This window comes from Pleurodeles waltl, chromosome 3_1 (genome assembly GCF_031143425.1).
Source record: "Pleurodeles waltl isolate 20211129_DDA chromosome 3_1, aPleWal1.hap1.20221129, whole genome shotgun sequence".
In the NCBI taxonomy this organism is placed as follows: domain Eukaryota; kingdom Metazoa; phylum Chordata; class Amphibia; order Caudata; family Salamandridae; genus Pleurodeles; species Pleurodeles waltl.
This window is the reverse complement of record NC_090440.1, coordinates 1,908,772,891-1,908,794,137: the sequence shown is the minus strand read 5'-3', so window position 1 is coordinate 1,908,794,137 and position 21,247 is coordinate 1,908,772,891. Positions and strand designations below refer to the sequence as shown.

Here is a 21,247-nt window from a genome sequence, read left to right as displayed (position 1 = left end):
CGACATTATGCCTGTGCAAGACATGATGTACGCAAGGGGGGCATTCAGACGCAGGGAGGCCCCAAAAATGGTGCAGTGAAATCTACAACATTTCACTGTGCCATTTTTCCAGTCATTTTTAATGCCTGCTCAGAGCAGGTGTTAAAATGACACACCCATTATAATCAATGGGCCTCCTTGTGCTTTGCTGCACTAGCATCAATGTTTTTAATGCTAGTGCAGCAAAGCGCCACAATAGCTGACACTATTGTCTTAACGACCGCCATGGTGCACTGTATTGTAAATACGGCGCAACCATGATGTCGTTAGGTGGGACAGAGTTGATGCAAGAAAAGTGGAGCATCAGGAGCGATGTGTCACTTTCTCATAAATATGCCTCGAAATGTTTTAAGTTTTACCAGTTTGACTCAATCAAGGTGGCTTCAGGTGTGCCACACTTTTGTCATAAGTAAGACTATTAGGACTATAGTTGTTCTTTATAACACTCTGGGAGGCTGCGGTATAACAAAACTGACAGCCTGCTCCTGCTGGAAGTGCATGTTTTCCTGAGAATGTCAGACTCCATTCTCATATGGCTGAGAAAGATAGTGTGAATTTACAGAAAAATGCTCTCATTTAAGCGTCTGGAGCACCTTCTAACACATCGATGGGAAAATTATGAAAAAAACAATTTTCTCTCAAACATGATTCATGAAATCCCAGCAGGGTGAAATCAACTTAAAACACACCACAATTCCCACAGTTAGTATGGTACCATCAACAAATGATTTATATTGTAATAAAATATATCACCCTTCATAGTCTCTCCTTTTTGTGACCCTCAAAACCTGCCATTCACTACAATGCATTTCAATAGGGTGCTATCATGTATATTGGTCCCAAGATGGGTGCCAACACTGTACTGGTTGAAGTGCTGACAGCCAATCAGATCTCACCATGAGATCTGTGCTTAGGCTCCCCCAAGATATACAAATTTGGTTTTCATTTAATAGCTCAAAAACTACAGAACGGATTTACACCAAATAAAGAAAGTGTGATCTGCTGGCCAAAAGCTAGCTTTCTGCCAAATTGGTGTAATTCTGTCCTGAAGTTTGCGCTGTAGTCGTGTTCATGTCTCCTATCGGAATTAACATGGGAAATGCACATTCTTTTGACCCCCAACCCCCTTTTTTTGTCAGCCCCCGCTTGACAGATCATCCCGAAACCTTCCATGAGCAACAAGAATCACCAGCACCCTTTTTTTGGGAAACTTTTGTGAAGATTTGTCAAATTTCACCAAAGATATAGGCAAATCAAAAAAAGTTTTTTCTATGGAAACAACTGGCAACCGCCAGAAGGTAATATATATATATTCACTTTAAAAACCAAAGATTACAGGGACGTTATAGTTAGGCTCACACTCTATATGTATAAAACCATAGAAGTTCACCTGTTATAGTAAGAGTTATCTAAAGTGACTATAACTCTTGCCGTAAGGTAACTATAACTGGCGTCCCCGCCATGCACAGTATTTTTTGTAAACAAATATTACATTGATATTATCGAGGATGTTATAAAAGATTTCATGAGTGCCATAATTTGTGGGGTACTTAGCAGTGCATGACAAGGGAGCAAGTTATATTTGCCTTAGGGCACGAGTTATAGTTACTTGAGATAACTTTAACTAGAACAGGTGAATTTCTATGGTTTTGTACGTTTAAAATGTGAGCCTAACTATACTGTCCCTGTAACCTTTGGTTTGTTAAGTGAATTCCTATTTTTAATTTTTTTTATTTCCTAACTATAACATCCCTGTAGCCTTTGTTTTTTCAGTGAATTTCTATGTTTTTTTAACATAAAGTAATTTTCATGACTATACTTTAATCCAACCACCACCGCGATGGGCCTTCGGCTGTGTACGGTGGCGGCTGGCCACAGGCCCTGTGGCCAACTCCATATAACCACCCAGCCCTGCGCGGTGGGCTTAGCGGCAGGTCCAAGCCTGCAGCCAGACCCTCAAGCCATTGCCCCCTAACCACACAGCCCCACACTGCAAATGGCCTTTGGCCAAGCACAGCGGGAGTTGGCCTCAGGTCCGTGTGCCATCCCTCCCCCAGCCAATTTCAGCCCCAGGGACCCTAGGGACCGGCCATCTAATTATTTTTTTTGATGGAGGTGGGCCACAAGGCCCCCTACCCTGGCCGATTTTGGCCCTGGGGACCCAGGGAATTGATCACAGACGCACATACACTTGAACCTTCAACGTTCAGTGTACGGGTCTGAGACCTTAACCACTAGGCCAAAAGTGACTCCTTAGCATGTGGTGTCCAGACTTAGCTATGACATTGAACCCAAAGACTTTGAGTGGAAAAATACTTCAATGATACAGAACTAGAAATGTTTAACAGTCAAAACACTGGAAACAAACACAGACACACTGCCATACAATGATTTGAACCTTCAGCATACTGAGTGACAGTCCAAGAGCTTTACCATTAGGCCAGAAATGACCATGGTCTGCTGTCCATCAAAACGTAACTATAACATTCTTACTAAACATGTTGCTAGTCTGACTCTTTGAAGAGTCCCCCTACACTTAATTAGTTGTGGTCCCCAACACTGGAGGGGGGACTGGATGGCATCCCTGCATTTCATTATATATTCTGCCCCAGGGAGGTGGCGTTCCTGGGGCTGCGGGGGAGCAGGTGCTGAGCGGCCACCCACATTCAAAATTTCAATGCCCCTTGGACCTGGCCCACCCGGGGGCTTCATTTAAACACGCGCGGAGCCCACACTTGTTTTTTTTGTTTGTTTTTTCGGCCACAACTCCCACTGAAAATAAAAATAAAATCTTTATAGCTCTGGGACCCCAGCACCAGAGCTAAGGGGTCAGGATATACCTACCCTGGCCCCTTTTCTTTTTTTAATTTTTTTTTCTGGTACTCAGCTAAAGCCAAGTCCCAACATGGCTGCCAACACATTCTTGTTGAAGTGTTGCCAGCCAATCAGATCTCAGCACAAGATCAGGAGGGTGCGCAGAGCCTTCACAAGTTTGTTTTTTCTTTAATTTCTCAAAAAATACTGAACAGATTTACACCAAATAGCTAAAAGGTTGTTTTCTGGACCAAGAGCTACCTTTCTGCCAAATCTGGTGTAATTCTGCCCAGTGATTTGGGCGCTATTCCTGTTCAAAATCCCCATGAAAAAATGCATGGGGAAAAAAGCGTTTTGGGACATCCCCTTTTTCTCGACCCCTGCTTGACAAATCACTCTGAAGCATTCTAGACAGACAAAAAAAAACTTTTTCTATAGGAACTACGTCCTAACTATAGCTACCTAGTGGCAATCGCCACTAAGTTATATATATGTATATCCATACACTTAAAAAATCAAAGGTTACAAGGACATTATAGTTAGGTTCTGAATTTACTCGCACAAAACCATAGAAATTCAGCAGTTATAGTTATGGTTATCTCAAGTAACTATAACTTGCACCCTAAAGTATCTATACCCCATGCCCCCCACCATGCACAGTTTTCTCTTCAATAATTTGACTGCTAATGTTACGTTTATATTTTTAATGATGTTATAAAAAATGTCATGAATAATGTGATATGTGGGGTAATTAGCAGTGCATGGCAAGGGTGCGAGATATAGTTACATAAGGACGCAAGTTATATTCTTCTAATGATATGCTATGCCATTGATATTTTCTATTACAGTCCCTGGGTACACATACCATGACAGATGCCTCGAAAGTTCTAGAGCATGGACTCATCTGCACATTCCTGTCCGTCATCCCGTAAGCTGTTGAGAATGCCACAGTCCAACTCTGTTTCACTACCTCCTAAGGTCCATGGTATGGATCCAGTCTTTAGTTCACTGCTGATATGCAACAAACCCCAAGGATATTCTTTAGTTTTTTTCTCCTCTACGAGTTCCCTGTTATTGTGCCTTGTCTTTAATTTGCCATAAATTGCATAATAGTGTCTGTAGTCTAGGTCATGTCTAATAGCATTGAGACCTGCTAACCAGATCTTAGTTCAAGTGCCCTGAACCCAAAGAGTATGTTGAATTAGCTGAACCTAATTGGAAATGGCTAAATTACCTGTAAGTCCCTAGTAAAAGTGCCCTGGTGCCCAGGACATGTAAGTTAGAGGGTACTCCAGGGCTTGCAGCACTGATTGTGCTACCCTAGAGGTCGCCTAAGTAAAACAAGTCCACCACTGTAGACTGGTAGAGCAGCTGTATATTGCTAGCATGATTTTGCCATTGAAAGCCTCAGCTGTGCTAACTCCTGAACGTTGCAACCAAAGTGGGCACGCCAAGTATCAAACAACTTGTTACATTAAGCCCGACCAGTATCTCAAGTTGAAGCTAATGTAACTTGTTGTAGTGTGCAGTTTTAGCAAAGCTGCCACTTTGTTGCCTTTAAAACTCCTGTGTCTTCCCGGGCACACATGGAGCCTGCTCCACAAGATAGCTTTCTGTCCTCCTGGAGAGACATACCAACGACTCTCAGGAAGGAGAACATTGAAGGATTGCAGGCCAGGGAGGTGTCACCTCCCTCCTGCAGGAAGCCACTTAGGTGTTAGCCCCAAAAGGCAGGCTTTGAAGGTGAAGCCACCTTTGAAGAGCATATGTGGGACACCAGGGGGGAGGGCTGCCCCACTTTTAAGGTAGACAGGCTGGCACAGGGAGCACAGAGAGGACACCAGTTGCCAAACCAGTTTCCTCAGCAGCATGCAGCCCTGAGGTAGCTACACCCCTGTAGTGTAATTGAGAGGTCTGTACTGCAGGAGATGGGTCCCGCCATCTTGGAAGTGGGCAGAATGGTGCATCCTGGGATAGCCTGATGCCACACTCCACAGGAAGTGGTCACCAGGTGGGAGGGAACCTAGTAGACTATTGGCTACCAACCCTGAGAGCACTTCCCTAGCATAAAGGGGCACCCCTGGCGCCCACACCTCAGATTTTGACTGACTTGGAAGAAGAGCCTAAAAAGAACTGCCCTGCTTTGCCAAAAGACGAGCAAATAGAGGATGCAGTGACGAGGAATGCTGCTGCTACAGCTGGTGGCTAGCGAAGAGAGGGGCTGTGTCTGCCATTTCCTGCTCCGGAAGAAGCTGTCTCCAGAGCCTAGTCAGGCCAAGAGAACTCCAAAGGCCAGCTGACTGGCCTCCTGTTCACAGCACAGGGACACAACAGCTGAAGAGGCCTGAAGGGGCAATTTAGTAGCTCAAAGTCTTCAAGCCGCTCCCACCACTGCCGTGCAGTACCGAGGACCAATACCTGAGGCACAGAGTTGCACCTGAGTTTGCTGAGCTCAGGAGTGCTGTCAGAGAGTTGCTGGGACCCTAAGAAAGAAGGTTAACTCAGGAACGATTTACCTGTGGCTGCAACAATGGGCTACTGGCAGTCTAGTGGTGAGTGGACGTCAATCAGACAGGAGAGGACTTCATGGAATACCAACCAAGCAAACAGGGCCCCCTCACCTTTTTTTGTGAACCGAGGAATCCCTGAAGGAAGACCTCCATCAACCACATCATATCCACAGCATTCTTCGAGCATCTTCAGCATCCTTCATCCTTAGCATCAGGACCACTCCACAGGAACACATTGCGGCGTGGATAAAGTGCCTGGAACTGCCGAAGGTCTATTTCACCTGTGAAGGTAACTGTTCTTTAGGACCTTGCTGGTCCCCTTGACTGGCTCATTGCCGGAGTTGATCTCCCCAAGTACTTGAAACATACTGCATTGACACCTATGTTTCCTTGAAAATGTTTCTAATTGCCCAATTTGTTGACTTTGCCAAGGCTGGTTTGCTGTTGAGTGAATTCTCTAATTTATTACTGCTTGTAAAATCTATATTTTTGTAACCCTCCATTGGATCTTTTTCATTCTAGTGTCTAAATTCTTATAAAAATACAGTATATTTTAATAAATTGCTGTCGGATTTTATGAGTGTTGTGTTGATTTCTTCTTCAATTGTTTTACTGCTGTAAATGATTTACGCTTGTTCCTCTGTGTAAGCCTTGCTGCTCAGTGCCAAAGCTACCAAGGACTGAGATGAGGGTTTGACAGACGAAACATAAGGGTCCTAAGGGGGTTGGTAAGTGTATTCCACTGTGAGGTTGCACTTCCACACCATATAATACACCCTGTTTCCTCACACTATGTCATTTGTTTACTTTTTTAATAACCAGATCATTAGGTCAGACATCGTGATGGATATCGGTGCCAGCATAAACCCAGGCGTGGATGTGGGGCAGGTATGTTATGCGTGCTGCTTTGTCAATTATTATTCTATAAAAATGTTGTGTTTGTACTGCCTTTTCATTGGGTGTCCAACTTAGGTTAAGGAGAGTTGGGTGTATGCCTCATATTCAGAGTACAACAGACTACATAAATGAGTTCCATAAAGATTCACTGTAAATGTTTCTCATGAAAATCCTGTCTGGATATGGCACTCTTTAATCTATGATAGAAACCCCAAAGTATGCACTATCACATATAAGAACATTGTCATCTTAAGGAATTTGGGAGGCCGAGCAAGAAATATTTTAGGTGCCCTGTTCAGAACAACGTTCACTTTTATTACCTATTTTCTGCTCATTCATGCCCAATCAGGCCAAACAATTTTAAATTATATGTTCAAGGCTGAGACAGAGAAGTAGACAAAGTGGAATAGACAGCATGTTCCCAGGGGGCCGTTGGGAGGTGGGAGCTCTGGGGAACTGCCTACTTTGCCCATGTCCTAAAATGCCTCTGTATAAGACAGTGTATACATTATATTGTGACATACCATAGTTACATTTAGGTCAAGGAAATCACCAGTCTGTATCAGGACACTTCTGTAGCGCAGATTACTTCTATTCAAGGTCTCTTCAGACATGATTAGGATTATGCATGCTTTCCCATCATCACTGTGAGAATCTCCACCTGACCTTGGTTCACCTAATTAAAGAGATGCTGGAGAACACAGGACTTGATGACATTGTAGGTATCAACCCAGGGTTGACAGAATGTTAACACTTCCTGCTGTTTCTCCTCTCCATAAAGATCGAGGGTGCCTTCATGCAAGGAGTGGGACTGTACACCAGAGAGGAGCTGAAATATTCCCCGGCGGGATCCCTTTATACTCGGGGGCCAGATCAGTACAAGATTCCTGCTGTCGCGGATATTCCAGAGAAGTTCTTTGTTTACCTGCTTGCTTCATCTAAAAATCCGTACACCATATACTCATCAAAGGTAAACAAAGCTGGGACTCATGCTCAAATCATTGCACATTGGGGAAGTGGTTTTACACTGTTAAACTTTCAGTGTACTTGAAGCAATTTTCAGTTTCTTTTGGGCTATTTTTGTACCATCACGTGTTGGTACGTATGGAATAAAGTAACTCCAGTGTACGTACATATTGCAAGTCACTGAGGAGTTCCGTGGCCATTTAGTTGTCTGATAGAATATTGATGCTATCGGGCAGGTAAGTGCAAACAGGTAAGTATAGATTAGCTATTCTTAAATTCCACATCTACGTACTTTGAAGATATGTAATCCTCATGGTACATATATGTGGAATTAAATACAGTAAAACGTTTACCTATGGAAACGTACCTTCACAATATTTTTGTCTTCGATATTCTTGACACAATATTCTGTCAATACAATATTTTGGAAACAATATTCTGTTCATACACCGACCATATACAGGATTATGCATTTTTTTTCTTTATAGTACATCGTCATACTGATCACCTCCAACCAATCCTCTTTTAATCCTTGCCCTCTTGGTCAGTCTTATGAAAGCTACTATACTTTAAAAACATGTCCATACGCAGAATTAAATTGTTTACAAACAGATTTTCAGCAGTTTAACACTTAGAAAGGGCTGTAGTTAAAAACCTGTGGTAACATTCAGAACAATTTAAATTTTCTTGTTATGAACTCCATCTGTGCAGAAATAAAGGTGGTTGCCGTTAATGTCAACTGATTAACTGATAACTGACAAATTCAGGTAAAAACAAAATAAATGAAAAGATCTATGTATCCTTTTGACTATTTAAAAGGCAGTTGTAATTTTTCTGGTTGACCTGCCTTACAGATTATACGTTGGCTCCAGAGAAAGGCATTGTGACATTATAGTTCAACTATAATAATTTATTCCTGTAGCTTATCTGTGTCATTTTCGAATTACAGTTCTCTAATGATGTCTAAGCTGGACTGTAATAATAAGGAAAGTAGAGATGGGTTTATACAGTTTTTACCAACTTTCCAGCATTATAACTACACTAATAACAATACCAATTATAAGTTTGACAGTGTTCATAATATAGTTACTAGAAGTAAATTCTGTGCAGTATTGCAATCTGTATTAGCCATAAACTGTATTTAATAGCCACATTCCCATATTGCATGTGATGAAGTTATTCAAGTCATGTTATGCAGTTTCTAGTAAGAAAAAAGAAGAGCGTATTTTGGACGGTACCCTTCAGAATGAGGGCGACTAAGGCCCATATGTATAGGAGAGTGGCGCAGTGCAGCAGGTCACCTTGCTGCCCTGCATTGCATCACAGGGATAGGGCAAGAATGCACTGTATTTAAGGCATAGAACACATTCCTGTCCTTAGATGCATATTTATCTATCTATGTGTGCTGCAAGATGCAGCACACAAAGAAAGAGGAAGTAATGAGGAGATATAAAGATATTTCTCCTTGTTATGCCTCTCCTGGGGAGGGGTCCCTTTAGCAAATTCCCAGGTTTACCAAGTTTGTTAAATCTGGAAATGGGCCAAAAACCATGGGAGTTGCATGGGAGTACATGCAACACTAATGGAATGCCTCTCTTTATGTAGAGTAATGCAGCGCAGCAATTTGCGATGCATTACATTACTCCATATTTTTGGAGCCACTCAAAGCCATGCAAACTGTCTTTGTGTGGCATACAAAATACGGCTTATGGGTTTGCATCATTTATGTACCATGATGCTTGGTGCAAGCATGATGCAAAACTCTCGTAAATATGCCCCTAAGTTCATCCCCACCATCAGAGACTGTTGGCCCAACTCTCAACCTACTGGGGTGAAAGTGGCAATCTGAACATGACACTCTGACTCCTCAGGGAAGTCGTGGAAACAGATCATACCCTTTTGTTGTAGTACTCATGCATGCCCAGGCGAAGAAACAAACGATATACAAACTGAGGCCCATATTTATGGGCTTTTGGTGCAGGACAGCACAGCAGGTCACCTTGGTGTTCTGCACTGCGTCAAAAGGAAACCGCAGGAATGCCCCGTATCTATAGTATGCAGTGTATTCCTCTCCTTTACCTCAGCTCTGGCGCACAATGGGCTGCAGAATGCTGCACACATGGAAAGAGGAAAGATATTTCTCCTTGGGGAGGCATAGTGTTTTGGCGCATCACCAGGTTTGTAAGTTCTTGTAAATCTCGGGATGCATCAAAATCCATGTCTGTTGCGTAGGAGCACCCACCTTAATGCCTATGGAACGCCTCCCTTGCATGCAGAAAGTAAGGCAGTGCAGTGATTTGCACTACCTTGCCTTACTCCATATCTATGAGGCCATTCAAAACTGTGCAGAGGGACTTTGCATGCCTTCTCATTCCATTATCAACAACAGCCAATGCTTTCTCTAAATTAGCCTGATCTATTTGCCTTAACTGGGTGGCAGCTTCCATTTGAGAAAGCTTTCAAATTACGTTGTATATGGCAAACATGAATCTTTTGGAGCATGGTGATGTAGGACCTAAGAAGTCGTCTTGTAAATCCACATCATCAGAAAGGAGAGGGAGATGCTCTTTTACACCTGACATTGTGAAATGTCATAACCATTGCTGCCATAACTTCCTTGCGCTGTCAGTGGTGACAACCCCTGTGTTTTGTGTTTTGACATAACAAGGGTCCAGTCTTCAGATGTGCATGACACCCATTTGTGTCCACGGGCCACAATAACCACCCATTGGGACCTGAAAGTGACAAATTAAATGCGCCATTTTGAACCGTACTGTTGAGCTGATCTCCTGTGTAATTTACTACGCTTAGCCAATTATTGAAACGATGCTGAGCACATTTATTTCCTTAATTTTTGCTAGACCTAGGCAAGTTGACTGGTGAACTGTCCTTCAGAAACATCATCTGTAATGGAAGCAGACACCCTTTAAAAAAGGTAACTGTGCCCTGCAATCTCCAATCTTCTCTTCCCCAAACTGATTTTAAATCAATTGTTTCTTTCCAATATTCATAGCCTTTAATGGCTAGTTGGAAAACAAATTAATTTGAGTAAATTAATTTAGTAGCAGTGAGCATATTGTTCCTCACTTTTGTTGATGGTAATTTGAAATAATAGGATACCGGATATGAAGTATCATGCCCAGAAAAATATGTGAATTTGTCTAAGTATGTTTTAGAACTCCCTACTGATGGAGTTGAGTAATGTTCCCATTTTGTATAATAAAAAATTGTATATGGAGTACTAGTTTTATGTAGGTAATGGTGTGCATAATGATGGTAACAAAACATTTCACCATAATTTACTGAGTTCATGTACATATCTTCACTTTCAAATACAGTGTACTATTCAAGCTCAGAAAGCATTGAAAAAACAGTTTTAACATCCAAACCAGACTTTTATGAGTCCAAGATCCATTACCCATCTGTCTGTCCTGAAGATATGGAGGCCATCACATAGATTATTAAGCCTAGCATAGTATGTTCTGGAGACAACACTAATGGTCATTTCTTTATTATGTCTCAGGCCCGATGGGAGAGCTTCTATCAGGGAGAGATTTGCTAGGTACTTCGAATTCAAATGATAACATACGGATGGAATATTTATAACTCATATAATTCTATCCTTTGATCCAACTACATTCATAGAGGCCATCCAAGCACTAATCATTGTGGCTGTTACGTGTATTAGGCCTACAGCACTTTGAGTCCCACTTAGGAAATGCTGGTAAATCTTGTTACTCATAGTCAGTCTATTAAGAAGGGGTTACTTCAGAAGGGAATACGGTAATTCATTAATGGTTACTAAGAGTGCTCCCCACTAAAACACCTGCAACTGTGACAGGGACATGCCCCTTTCGTTGATCAATAGGTCTTGCTTGATTAAAGCTATCCCTGCAGAGCAGCACCTACAAAAGCAGAGTTAGTAACGTGGAACTGAGCTTTCAAAAATAAATTTCTAGGATCCAGTAAGGATGTTTTGCAGAACATACAGGAAAAATGGTAGACTGATCATCTTGAACAAAGCTACCCTGCATGGGACAGGGGCATGTGGCACTCTTCTGAATGAGGTATTTCCTCAAAAAATGTGCCCTAGCCACTAACAATGTTTACATCAATCTTAACCCAATCATGCCCTACCTTGGTTGGTAACAAGCCAATATTCCAACCAGTTTCACAAAGCGGAAAAGTGGATTTGACCGTTTACTTCTGAATCTGAAAGATACCTTGCAGTCCAGAAGATAGACAATAACATGTTAGTCTTGAACTAGTTTACTGCAGTGATCATTAAGTAAGGAGAGCCAGTTCTCATCTATAGCCTACCAGCAGAATCCATCAGCTAGCGGTGCCACCTTACTCAACATGCAGGATGTTCCAGCACCAGAGCAAATAGCTTTTGTGACAGAAGGCTGTGCTACCTCGTACCTCTACAAAAAAGGATAAAGTAGACCACTACTGTCTTTTAGTTATAAATGAGCGTGGGAGGTGGATGCAGCAAGTCCCAGTGATCAAGTGTTTAGCATATCTAGAAACAAACTGAGGTTGCTGCAGTTCTTATGGTAGAGGATGTCTCTTTTTTAGGAAGGAATTATCATTCACTGTTGTCTTGATCAATAGCTGTGGGTAGGAGAGGGAATGCGGGCAAGGACAGAAGACTAACCTAAGTTCAATGACTTAGGTTAGGTTCAGGTTCAGGACTTTAAAAGATGGATATCAGAAGAAACCAAAAATCTGTCTTTTTATCTATTGCATCCATCAGACAAGTAATGTCTATATACAAAAAATTAAATTAATCTTTCTTCATTTCTGTTACTCTTCAAAGGTGTCCACCCTTAAGAAAATATCAGTTTCTCATCAAAAATATTCTTGTTTTAGCCATATTGTCTTCCTTCATATAATCGGCTTTTGCTGTTTATCCCTAGAAAATGTATCCAGTCAAAGGCAACATAATGAAACAATTAGATTGGTGCTTTATTTCTTTGTCAAAAGAAATTCAACAAAGTTTTAAAAATATAATTATTGCCAGGAAGAGTAGGAAGCATGTTTCAGGAAACGTACTACCTTACCTAATAATCCATAGTCAACAGTGACTCTACGTAGAGCGCAGAAAACCATGAGGATGTAAGGTGAAGCCAGATGGCATGTTCAGACGACTAGCATATTGCAGCTCTTGTATCAGATTTTCATTTGTATGTGATCATCTTGGTAATGCTCCTCAACATTTCTGCGGTATTGTCCCACTGGTAGAATTACTCTCATTGCTCTTCCTCTGACCATCCAGTGGAGCAGAATAAAATCTGTCTCAATGCCAGGAACGTTGTTCCAAAACAATGCTTTATGGCAAACTCCTTATGATTTTCCTGAACGTTGTCTTTGAGGAGGCCATAAGTTGATGAGATAACATTCCGTGCTGCCATGAGGGGCAACTCTACCTGCTCCTACAATTTTGGGTAATACCTTACAATTTTTTTAAACTGTGTTAAAGCTCATGTGACATACAAGTGATGTTCCAGTATGAACTTTCCTTGTGTGGCCTCTGACTGAGTATACATTTTGTAGGTACAGGAAGAGGTAATATGCCTCCTGGCACCTTCTCTACTATGTGGCAAAGAAGTCAAAGGGGAGAGGCACCCTTTATGTAGCACGTTTACGAAAACAAAATTGATGGAAATCAAAAGAGCCCAATCTACTCAGCCAAAATATAGCCAAATAATAAATTTATGAAGATACTTCTAACCTCACATTCCTCACCTTAGAATGCTCTGCAGGGACCAGACTGGATGCAGAAACATTCTCATTAGGGCATATGTGTATACTGGCTCCGGACGTGATGAAGAGGAGCCACACATAAGCACCACTCCTGCATGCTGATGTCAGTTCTTTTCTGTACACACCTTCTGACATGGATCCAGAGCTCTACTCCCACGTTTATCAGCCTTTTGACGCTTCCTAACAAGAACTATTGTGCTATCCTCCATAATAGACAGGTTCTAGTCATGCTGTGATTTAAAAAAACAGATGTTGGTCACAGATTTGCATGAGGTGTGTCGCTGGTGTCCAGCCTCAGGCCTTACACACCCTAAAGCGATCCGGGCCCGAGAGGTGAAGCTGTGCATAGCCAAACATCAGAAGAAGTCAAAAATTTCTTGTAAGTCCCGTTCCTGCTCCAGATCGTGGACATAATCTCACTCCCCGAGCCTTTCCCACAAGGTCTACCTCACAGCCGAAGTTCTAAGGTAAGTCCAAATGGATTGCAAAAAGAAGAACATAGAAAAGGTGAAACAGAACTCCATCTTCACCGGCCACTTCATGTCCAAAGAGAAGGCGCAGGGACATCACAATGTTAGTTGATCTCCTCTGAGGTCCCTGAACATGGAGCCTATTCCTCAGCTGGTCCTGGTGTCATCCTGGTTTCTGGGTAATAAGTAACAACACACCAAATCGAGACCTTCAACAAAGGCCATGCTGTAATTTTTCTGCACTTTTCCAGATCTGTCTCTCAGGCCTTCAGGCCCCGAGGATGTGGAGGTGCCTCCAGTTGGGTCACAGCCAGCAGGACCTTCCATGGCACAGACTGACCCCTTGGGATTGGTTCCAGATCTAGTAGCAGCTTTGGTACAGATGCCTACTCCAGCATCCTGGGTTGCTCCAGGCCATCGCTCGTCTGCGCTGGTGCTGACGCCACTGAAAGAGGTTCTGATTCGGATCCCGGTGCCCGACATTGAACCAACTTCAACCAAATCTTGACTGATGCCACACTACAAAATCACAAAAGTGCAACAAATCATTGTTCCAGCTGCCCCTCCATCAGGGAGGTCCACCAGCAGAGACTCCATTATCTTTTCAGGTCTGACTCTGAACAACGTATGCCACCAGAAGGAGATGATAATTGTAGGGTTTAAGATGGTCATTTTCCCCCTCAATGTAATGATGAAAAATGCTACACATATTCACAAGAGGTTAAGGGACTTGATTCCTCCCCTGATTTGTGGTTGACCTCACCACATACTGAAGAGAGTGTCATCTGCAGTTACGACAAGCAGCTGTGGTCCTGGATTTGCAGTTGCCCTCTGTTGAGGCCAGAACTAATGTTCTTACAGAAATTATACAGCCAGGGCCTGCCACTTCTGAGCCCTTGCACTCCTTCAACTAGGCCTTCACAAACAGTTCGATGTGCACTTATTCATACCCATGTTCATGGCTGACAGTGGTTAGGTTGGTGGCCAGGTGTCACAGACTGGCTCTTGGCGACCATGATTTTCTCACTAAGCATCCTGTTCCAGAGAGCCTGGTGGTGCAGGTATCAACCAGTAAGGTTAGCCCCATTTCTTGCTCTACTACTCATCCAGATATTGAGCCCAAGAGGACTGAAACTTTTGGAAAACAAATGTTCTCTTTGACCAGTCTGACACTGAGATCGGTCAATGCTGTATGCTTGGAGGGCCACTGAATGCATGCCCTTTGGGACATAGCTTGCAAGATCTTGTGGGCTGTTCCAGAAGACTCTATGGCTTCTCTGGCTCGAACATCCATGATGGATGGGATTCTGCCAAGTATGTGATTCATGGGGGCCTAGGTAGTACTGACTGCCTAGGAAGGGTAGTTGGCACCAGTTTTGTGCTGCACTGTCACTCGTGGATATATTCAACAGGATTTTCTGGAGATGTGCAAGCTTTTCTCGTAGATATTGTAAGGGTTTTTAGTTTACCTAGGTCATGCCGAACTTGGGCGCAACTTCTGCAGGCTCCATTGCAACTCCTCGTCATGACCGGCTCTTGCCTACTCTTGAGCCGTATTGAATTCACAATGTACATCAACTCCACTTGTGCCCACGCAGGAACTATGTGGTGACTATTTTAACTCATGCAAGCCTTCTACTAATGTTGTTGCAAAGGAACTCACAGATTCTACGGCTTTCTTGTTGTAATTGTAATATAATGATGTGAGCCCCACAGTTAGACTCTTTATATAAAGCATTATTTTGTATGTTTTGAAATATTTTTCATCCTAATCCAAGGTGTCTAATTTACTCTGGATTATATCAAGTCCTGGTTGGCACTATAAAAGTAAAGTCCATTTCAGTTAACTTGTGTCGCAGTTGTGCTTTATTGATTGCTTGCTCACTGGACTCCGTGGATTCTCCGATTCTCCAGTTCCTGCCTTTTTACCCTTTTTTGCTCTTCATCTTGCTGCTTGGCCTAGACAGCTAGGTAGTTTTTCTGGTTTGGTCTCCACTTGTTTCCTGGAGCAATTCTAGACTCCTAGTTTCATTCTGGTGTATGGGTTTGTTTCAGAGAGTAGGTTATTCCTGCGCATAAAGAAGACCCTACACGAACAAAATCTACGTATAGATTAGGCCCAAGAACTATTACCAGCAGTCAACAACTTGTTTCTGATAGTCAAAATCCTGATCACAGAAACTGCCTTGCTACATCAATCTCTTGCCATATTACACCAAGGGTCTTTGGATACTCCTCTGACTGGCATTGTGGAACTAAAATTTGATGGGAATCCCAAGAGATTAAAGGTCTTTCTGGGCACATGCCAGGCCCATTACAACTTTAAGCCCCAAAGTATGCCACTGATAGGTCCAGGCTGGGCTTTATTGCCGGTATACCACTGGAAATGCCTTGGCATTGGCCATGCCTTTCATTTCAGGTGCCAGTCCTCTTTTGGATAATTTCCTTGCCTTCCTTACAGACTCAAAGATGTTTGAACATCAATGTCTTAAATAGGAGGAGATGTTGAAACTCAACCAAGGTTCCATGGACCTGCATACTTTAATCTCCAAATTCAAGTGCTTAGCTAGGTAGATCAACTGGCCTGACTCAGCTCGTTTCACCTTGTTTCAAAATGGGTTGAAAGGATAAGTTAAAGCATGAACTGGCTAGATTTGCTAGCCCAGCATCCTTACAAGACCGTATTCAGCTGCCAATCCAGATTGACAATCACCTTGAAGAATGACAACTTGAATTTTGTAAACAATTTCAGTTTAAAGCCCCTTTCAGACCTGCATTTAAGACACATCCAGAGCCTCTGATCCTGATGATGAATCCATGCAAGTGGGTATTACTTGCGGTCCTCTAAATGACAAAGAAAGATTAATGGGGCATAAACAAGGGCTATGGACAGAAAGGTTATCTTCTGTGTTCTTTCCCTATACACCCAATTTGTCTTCCTAAGAAGTAGGGGAACTAGAAACCTCACCCCAGTGCATCAAGTTGGGTGTCAATCAAACTCCTCTGCCTTTCCTCTTTAACCTTCTAGCTTCGTCCTGCTGCAAAAGGGAAGCTACCTATTTAGCCTCAACATCTTTTAATACCCATTCTGTGGAGTATCAAATGTCTATATGAATATCCAATGGGCTCCAGTCCGTCAGATTCCAAGCCGAAAGAAAGAAGTACCAGTTACAGTAGAAGCTGTTGAACCCATTATGAGAAACTCACCTTTGACTTCATTTCTTCCCGTTGTTGTCCTGGTATTGTAGGTAACTATTGTCTAGTTAGACATAACCCTTATATCAATTGGTAAGCAAAATCCTTTTTCTTGGGCACAGAGTTTTGTGTCTCCCATTGTACAGCTCAGCTGGCCACCTTTTATCTACCTGAGGTTCTGAAGTTCTTCATACAGTTCCTCCCAGTCAGTTGCACAACTGTCTGAAATCTCAGACATCTATCATGAGTCCACCACCAAGGAACTACCTCCTCACCACCCACTTAATTGTACCATTGAAATTCTTTATGAGGCTATAGTTCATTAGAGGCATGTCTTTTCCTTGTATCCTACGGAAAGACAAGCTCTAAGGAAGTACCTTGACACTAACTTAGAGAATGTTCTGATTACTCCATCTAAATGCCTCACCGGAGCCTCTTTATTTTTTGTACCAAAGAAGGGTACTTCTGAATTTTAGCCTTGCCTCGAATACAGAGGTTTAAATCTCGTGACTATCAAGAACCGTTATTCCTTGCCCCTCATTTCTGATATGGTGGAGGTAGTCCACAAGGTTAAAGTGTTCATCAAGTTGGATTTGGGAAGAGGACATCACCTGATCCGGATATGATCAGGGGAAGAGTGGAAAACAGTATTCAGTACACCATTTGGGCAGTGGTGGGCAGTAATATTAACACGGAGGGGTCGGGGGGGCACACACACACACACACAAACACACTCACACCCGTGAATTCAGAGACACAGACACACACAACCATTCACAACACTTACTCTCAAACACACACATATACATATATCCATACATGCACGCATTAACGTACCAAACATAAAAAAATAAATACAATTTACATTTACCCGGGGGGGGAGGGGTTAGGACTGCTGCCTTGGGTTAGCCAATGAGGAAAGGCAGAGTCCCTCACTCGTCACTACCAACCCCACCCCATTGGTGACCACATCTCCCTCTATGACAAGGTGTCACTGATTGACACTCTGCCCGGGGCAGTTACAACTGGCGTGTCCAGGTCTGAGGCTAGCAGTGGCGTTCCTCCTTGTCACAGGGGGAGAGCCTCAAGGTACTTTTGCCACACTGAGGAGGGCATGCCCACAGGGCTCTGAAATCCTCAGCCTGGCAAAGTTCAGCTCAGGCATCAAGGCACCAGTGCATTTAGCGCATGACTAGCTTCTGCCTGCCTGACCTGAACAAGAAGAATGTCTGCCATGTTGACCTTTGTTCAGCCTGACAGACACCCTTCTTGTTGGGAGAAAAGGGTGGGGGTGTAACCCCTCCACCTATTTGGATGGGCTGCTGCTTCATTTGGGTGCTCTGAATATTAGCTGATGTCGTTTGGCCTCTTCAACAACCCTTCTGTTTTCCTGTGTTTTATGAATGGTGCCTCCTTAAATTTGACTCTCCAGACAATGGTTGTCTACTTAGATAACATCCTTGTTTTTTCTAAAGACCCAACAGATCATCCATTTCATGTCAAACAAGTCCTGCAGCATCTGAGAAAAAACAAATTGCTGGCTAAATCCAAAGAGTGTCTGTTTGGAAACGACTCCATATACTATTTGGGCTATGTTCTTTGCTCTGAAGGAATAGCTATGGACACTCTGAAAGCTCAAGCCATTCTGGATTGCCCCACTCCCACTTCAGGAAAAGAAACTCAGAGCTTTTTAGGCCTAGCAAATTACTATTGAAAATTCATCAAGAATTTTGCTAAGCATGTCTCTCCAATCTGGACACTACCTTTCAGTGGAATAACAAAGCCACCTAACTTACCTTTGAAAGGCTTAAGGAAATTTTAAATGGCGATTTGCTCCTTCTATGTGTGCTGCAGGATGCAGCACCAATAGAAAGAGCAAAAAACAAGGAGAAATAAAAGCATTTCTCCCTGTTGCGTCATTCTAATGCCACCCCTGGGGTGGTGTTAGATTTTGGTGCTGCCTCAGGTTTATGAAAACTTGTAAATCTGAGGAAGTGTCAAAATGCAATGGGTGTTGCTGTGGCACGCTCACAGCAACACCCATTGCACGCTTCTCCCACACAAAGAGCTGCGTGTGAAGGGGCCGTATGTACAAGGTGGCTTTTTAGCCACAAAAAGTGGCTTAACGCCATCCTATAAATACGGAGCAGTGCAAAGTGCCACCGGAGCTTCACGAAAAGTGACACTCCGTGGCGCTAGGGGCTCTTAAATACGCCCAAGAGAATACCCAGCACCAAGAAGACCTGCTCTTAATATATATGCCCTTTGATGAATCGTGCCTTTTTGATGAAAAAGCTGAGTGTGCTGATTGTTCCCTCAAGTGTTTCAAGGACAGTAGAGTTATGGCATGTTCCCTGGCACTGTTGAACCCCGGCAAGCAGTTCTTGCATCAATTTCAGAAACGTAGGGGCTACTCAAAGGGGTTGGTGCCAGTTGCTGTAATCACTAAAGCAGTTCTCTCTCTGTTCTTCTGAAGGTGGGGATAGGGTCTAGCAGACATTGCACAGGTCACCAGGGACAAAAGTTCCCCCAGTATCTCTCACTTGCAACAACTTCCTATAAGCCACTTTATTTTGCCTTTAGCAGCACACACCCATCCTATGAGGGGCAGAATTCAATATTTCCTCCAAGGATGGCAACCCATCACATCCGACAGATGGGTCAGCTAGCTCACTCAGCATGGTTCTGCCCTCCCATTTCTGCCTGCTCCACCACATCTTCTCCTCACATCCAATTGTCCTTCAGGGGAGTACCTCATCCATTCTACTGCAGGAGGTGAGAGTGTTGCTCTCTAGTGGTGCTATGAAGAGGGTTTCAGACTAGGAATGAGAAGAGGGTTGTTGGTCTCACTATTTCCTTGTGCCTTAAAGGGACTGAGGCCTCTAGCATATATTGGACCTTAGACTAGGAGACTGGATGGTGACTCTCGATCTCAGGACGTATATTTTCACTGAATGGTGTCCTTGGATCTGCAGGACATGTATTTTCATATACCATCCTGCAGTCCCACAGGCATTAGCCTGGGTTCAAGGTCAGCCCAGAGCATTTCCAGTTCTCAGTGCTCCCCTTTGGCCTCACCAGTGTCCCTTGGGTGTTGACCAAAGTGATGGTGGGGACCACAAACCACCTTCGGAGGTTGGGGTTACCAGTCTTCCCCTACCTCAATGATGGCTGTTAAAGGTGGGCTCGCCACAATCAGTGATAGACTACATTCAGATGATGCAAACCTCTTTACATCATTGAGGTTCACGATCAACGTGAATATGCACCTGACTTGGTCACAGAGACTGGCATTCAGTGGGGCTATCCTGATCACAGTGCAATTCAATTCATTCCCTCCATGTATCAAGTCCAGGACATTCAGACTATGATCCTCATGTTTCAACTTCAATCCTGGTGGCACATGCAGGCCCTGCAATTAAATTTGAAGACCCAGTGAGGTCAACACCTCTGCCAACACTAAAATCTGAATGTCATCCAGATTTCTGAAGGGGCAGCTCATGATTCACAGTGGTAGCTACTCAAGTGTGATCAGTCCAGTGGCAGGCCCCTCTCCATTCCCCACCCGGAGCTAATGATGGTGACGATTATGTAACTCATGGGTTGGAACGGTCATCTGGGGAGGTAGAGATTAGATGAATGTGGACTCCAGTGAAAGCCTGGTTCCATATCAGTTTATTCAAGCTGTGGGCAATTCATCTGGCAATCAAGGCCTTCCTGCTGTCCATCAAGGTGACTGGTGCAGACTGGTGCAGATTCTCACGGAAAGCACAACCGCCATGTGGTACTGCAACAAGCAGGGCAGAGTGCGGTTCTGGGTCCTGTGCTAGTAAGATCTGTCCCTTTATGTTTGGCTCGAACATCATGGAATCTCACTGATTGCAAACCATCTGAAAGTTTCCTTGAATGCCAAAGTGAAGAAGTTCAGTTGACAACATCTGGTGGATCACAAATAGCATCTACATCCCAAGGTGGCACCGGGCATCTTCCGACAGCAGGAGAAACTTTGGCTAAATATTTTCATCAATGGCGAGAATGCGTAATGGCCGGAGCTGCCAACTTTGGAGCCGGGGAACCAGGTTCAAGTCTCAGCATCAGCTCAACATCCTGTGATTCTAAGCAAATCACTTAGGGGGTCATTCCGACCCTGGGGTCGGCGGGAGCACCGCCAACAGGCTGGCGGTGCCCCACAGGGCATTCTGACCGCGGCGGTTTGGCCGCGGTCAGAACAGGAAAACCGGCGGTCTCCCGCCGGTTTTCCGCTGCCCTCAGGAATCCTCCATGGCGGCGCAGCTTGCTGCGCCGCCATGGGGATTCCGATACCCCATACCGCCATCCTGTTCCTGGCGGTTCGCCCGCCAGGAACAGGATGGCGGTATGGGGTGTTGTGGGGCCCCTGGGGGCCCCTGCAGTGCCCATGCCAATGGCATGGGCACTGCAGGGGCCCCCGTAAGAGGGCCCCACAAAGAATTTCAGTGTCTGCTTAGCAGACACTGAAATTTGCGACGGGTGCAACTGCACCCGTCGCACCTTCCCACTCCGCCGGCTCCATTCGGAGCCGGCTTCCTCGTGGGAAGGGGTTTCCCGCTG

At 43.8% G+C, this 21,247-nt stretch overlaps 1 protein-coding gene across 3 annotated transcripts in view; it reads left to right on the top strand.

Moving 5' to 3' along the window:
- LOC138285750 (aldehyde oxidase 1-like) overlaps positions 1–21,247 on the top strand; it is a 388,242-nt gene that overhangs the window by 355,124 nt on the left and 11,871 nt on the right. For all 3 annotated transcript variants that reach the window (XM_069226090.1, XM_069226089.1, XM_069226088.1), the window contains exons 32-33: positions 6,186–6,251; positions 7,042–7,230. In XM_069226090.1, coding sequence (XP_069082191.1) covers positions 6,186–6,251; positions 7,042–7,230 — 255 coding nt within the window. The remainder of the gene's footprint in view (positions 1–6,185; positions 6,252–7,041; positions 7,231–21,247) is intronic.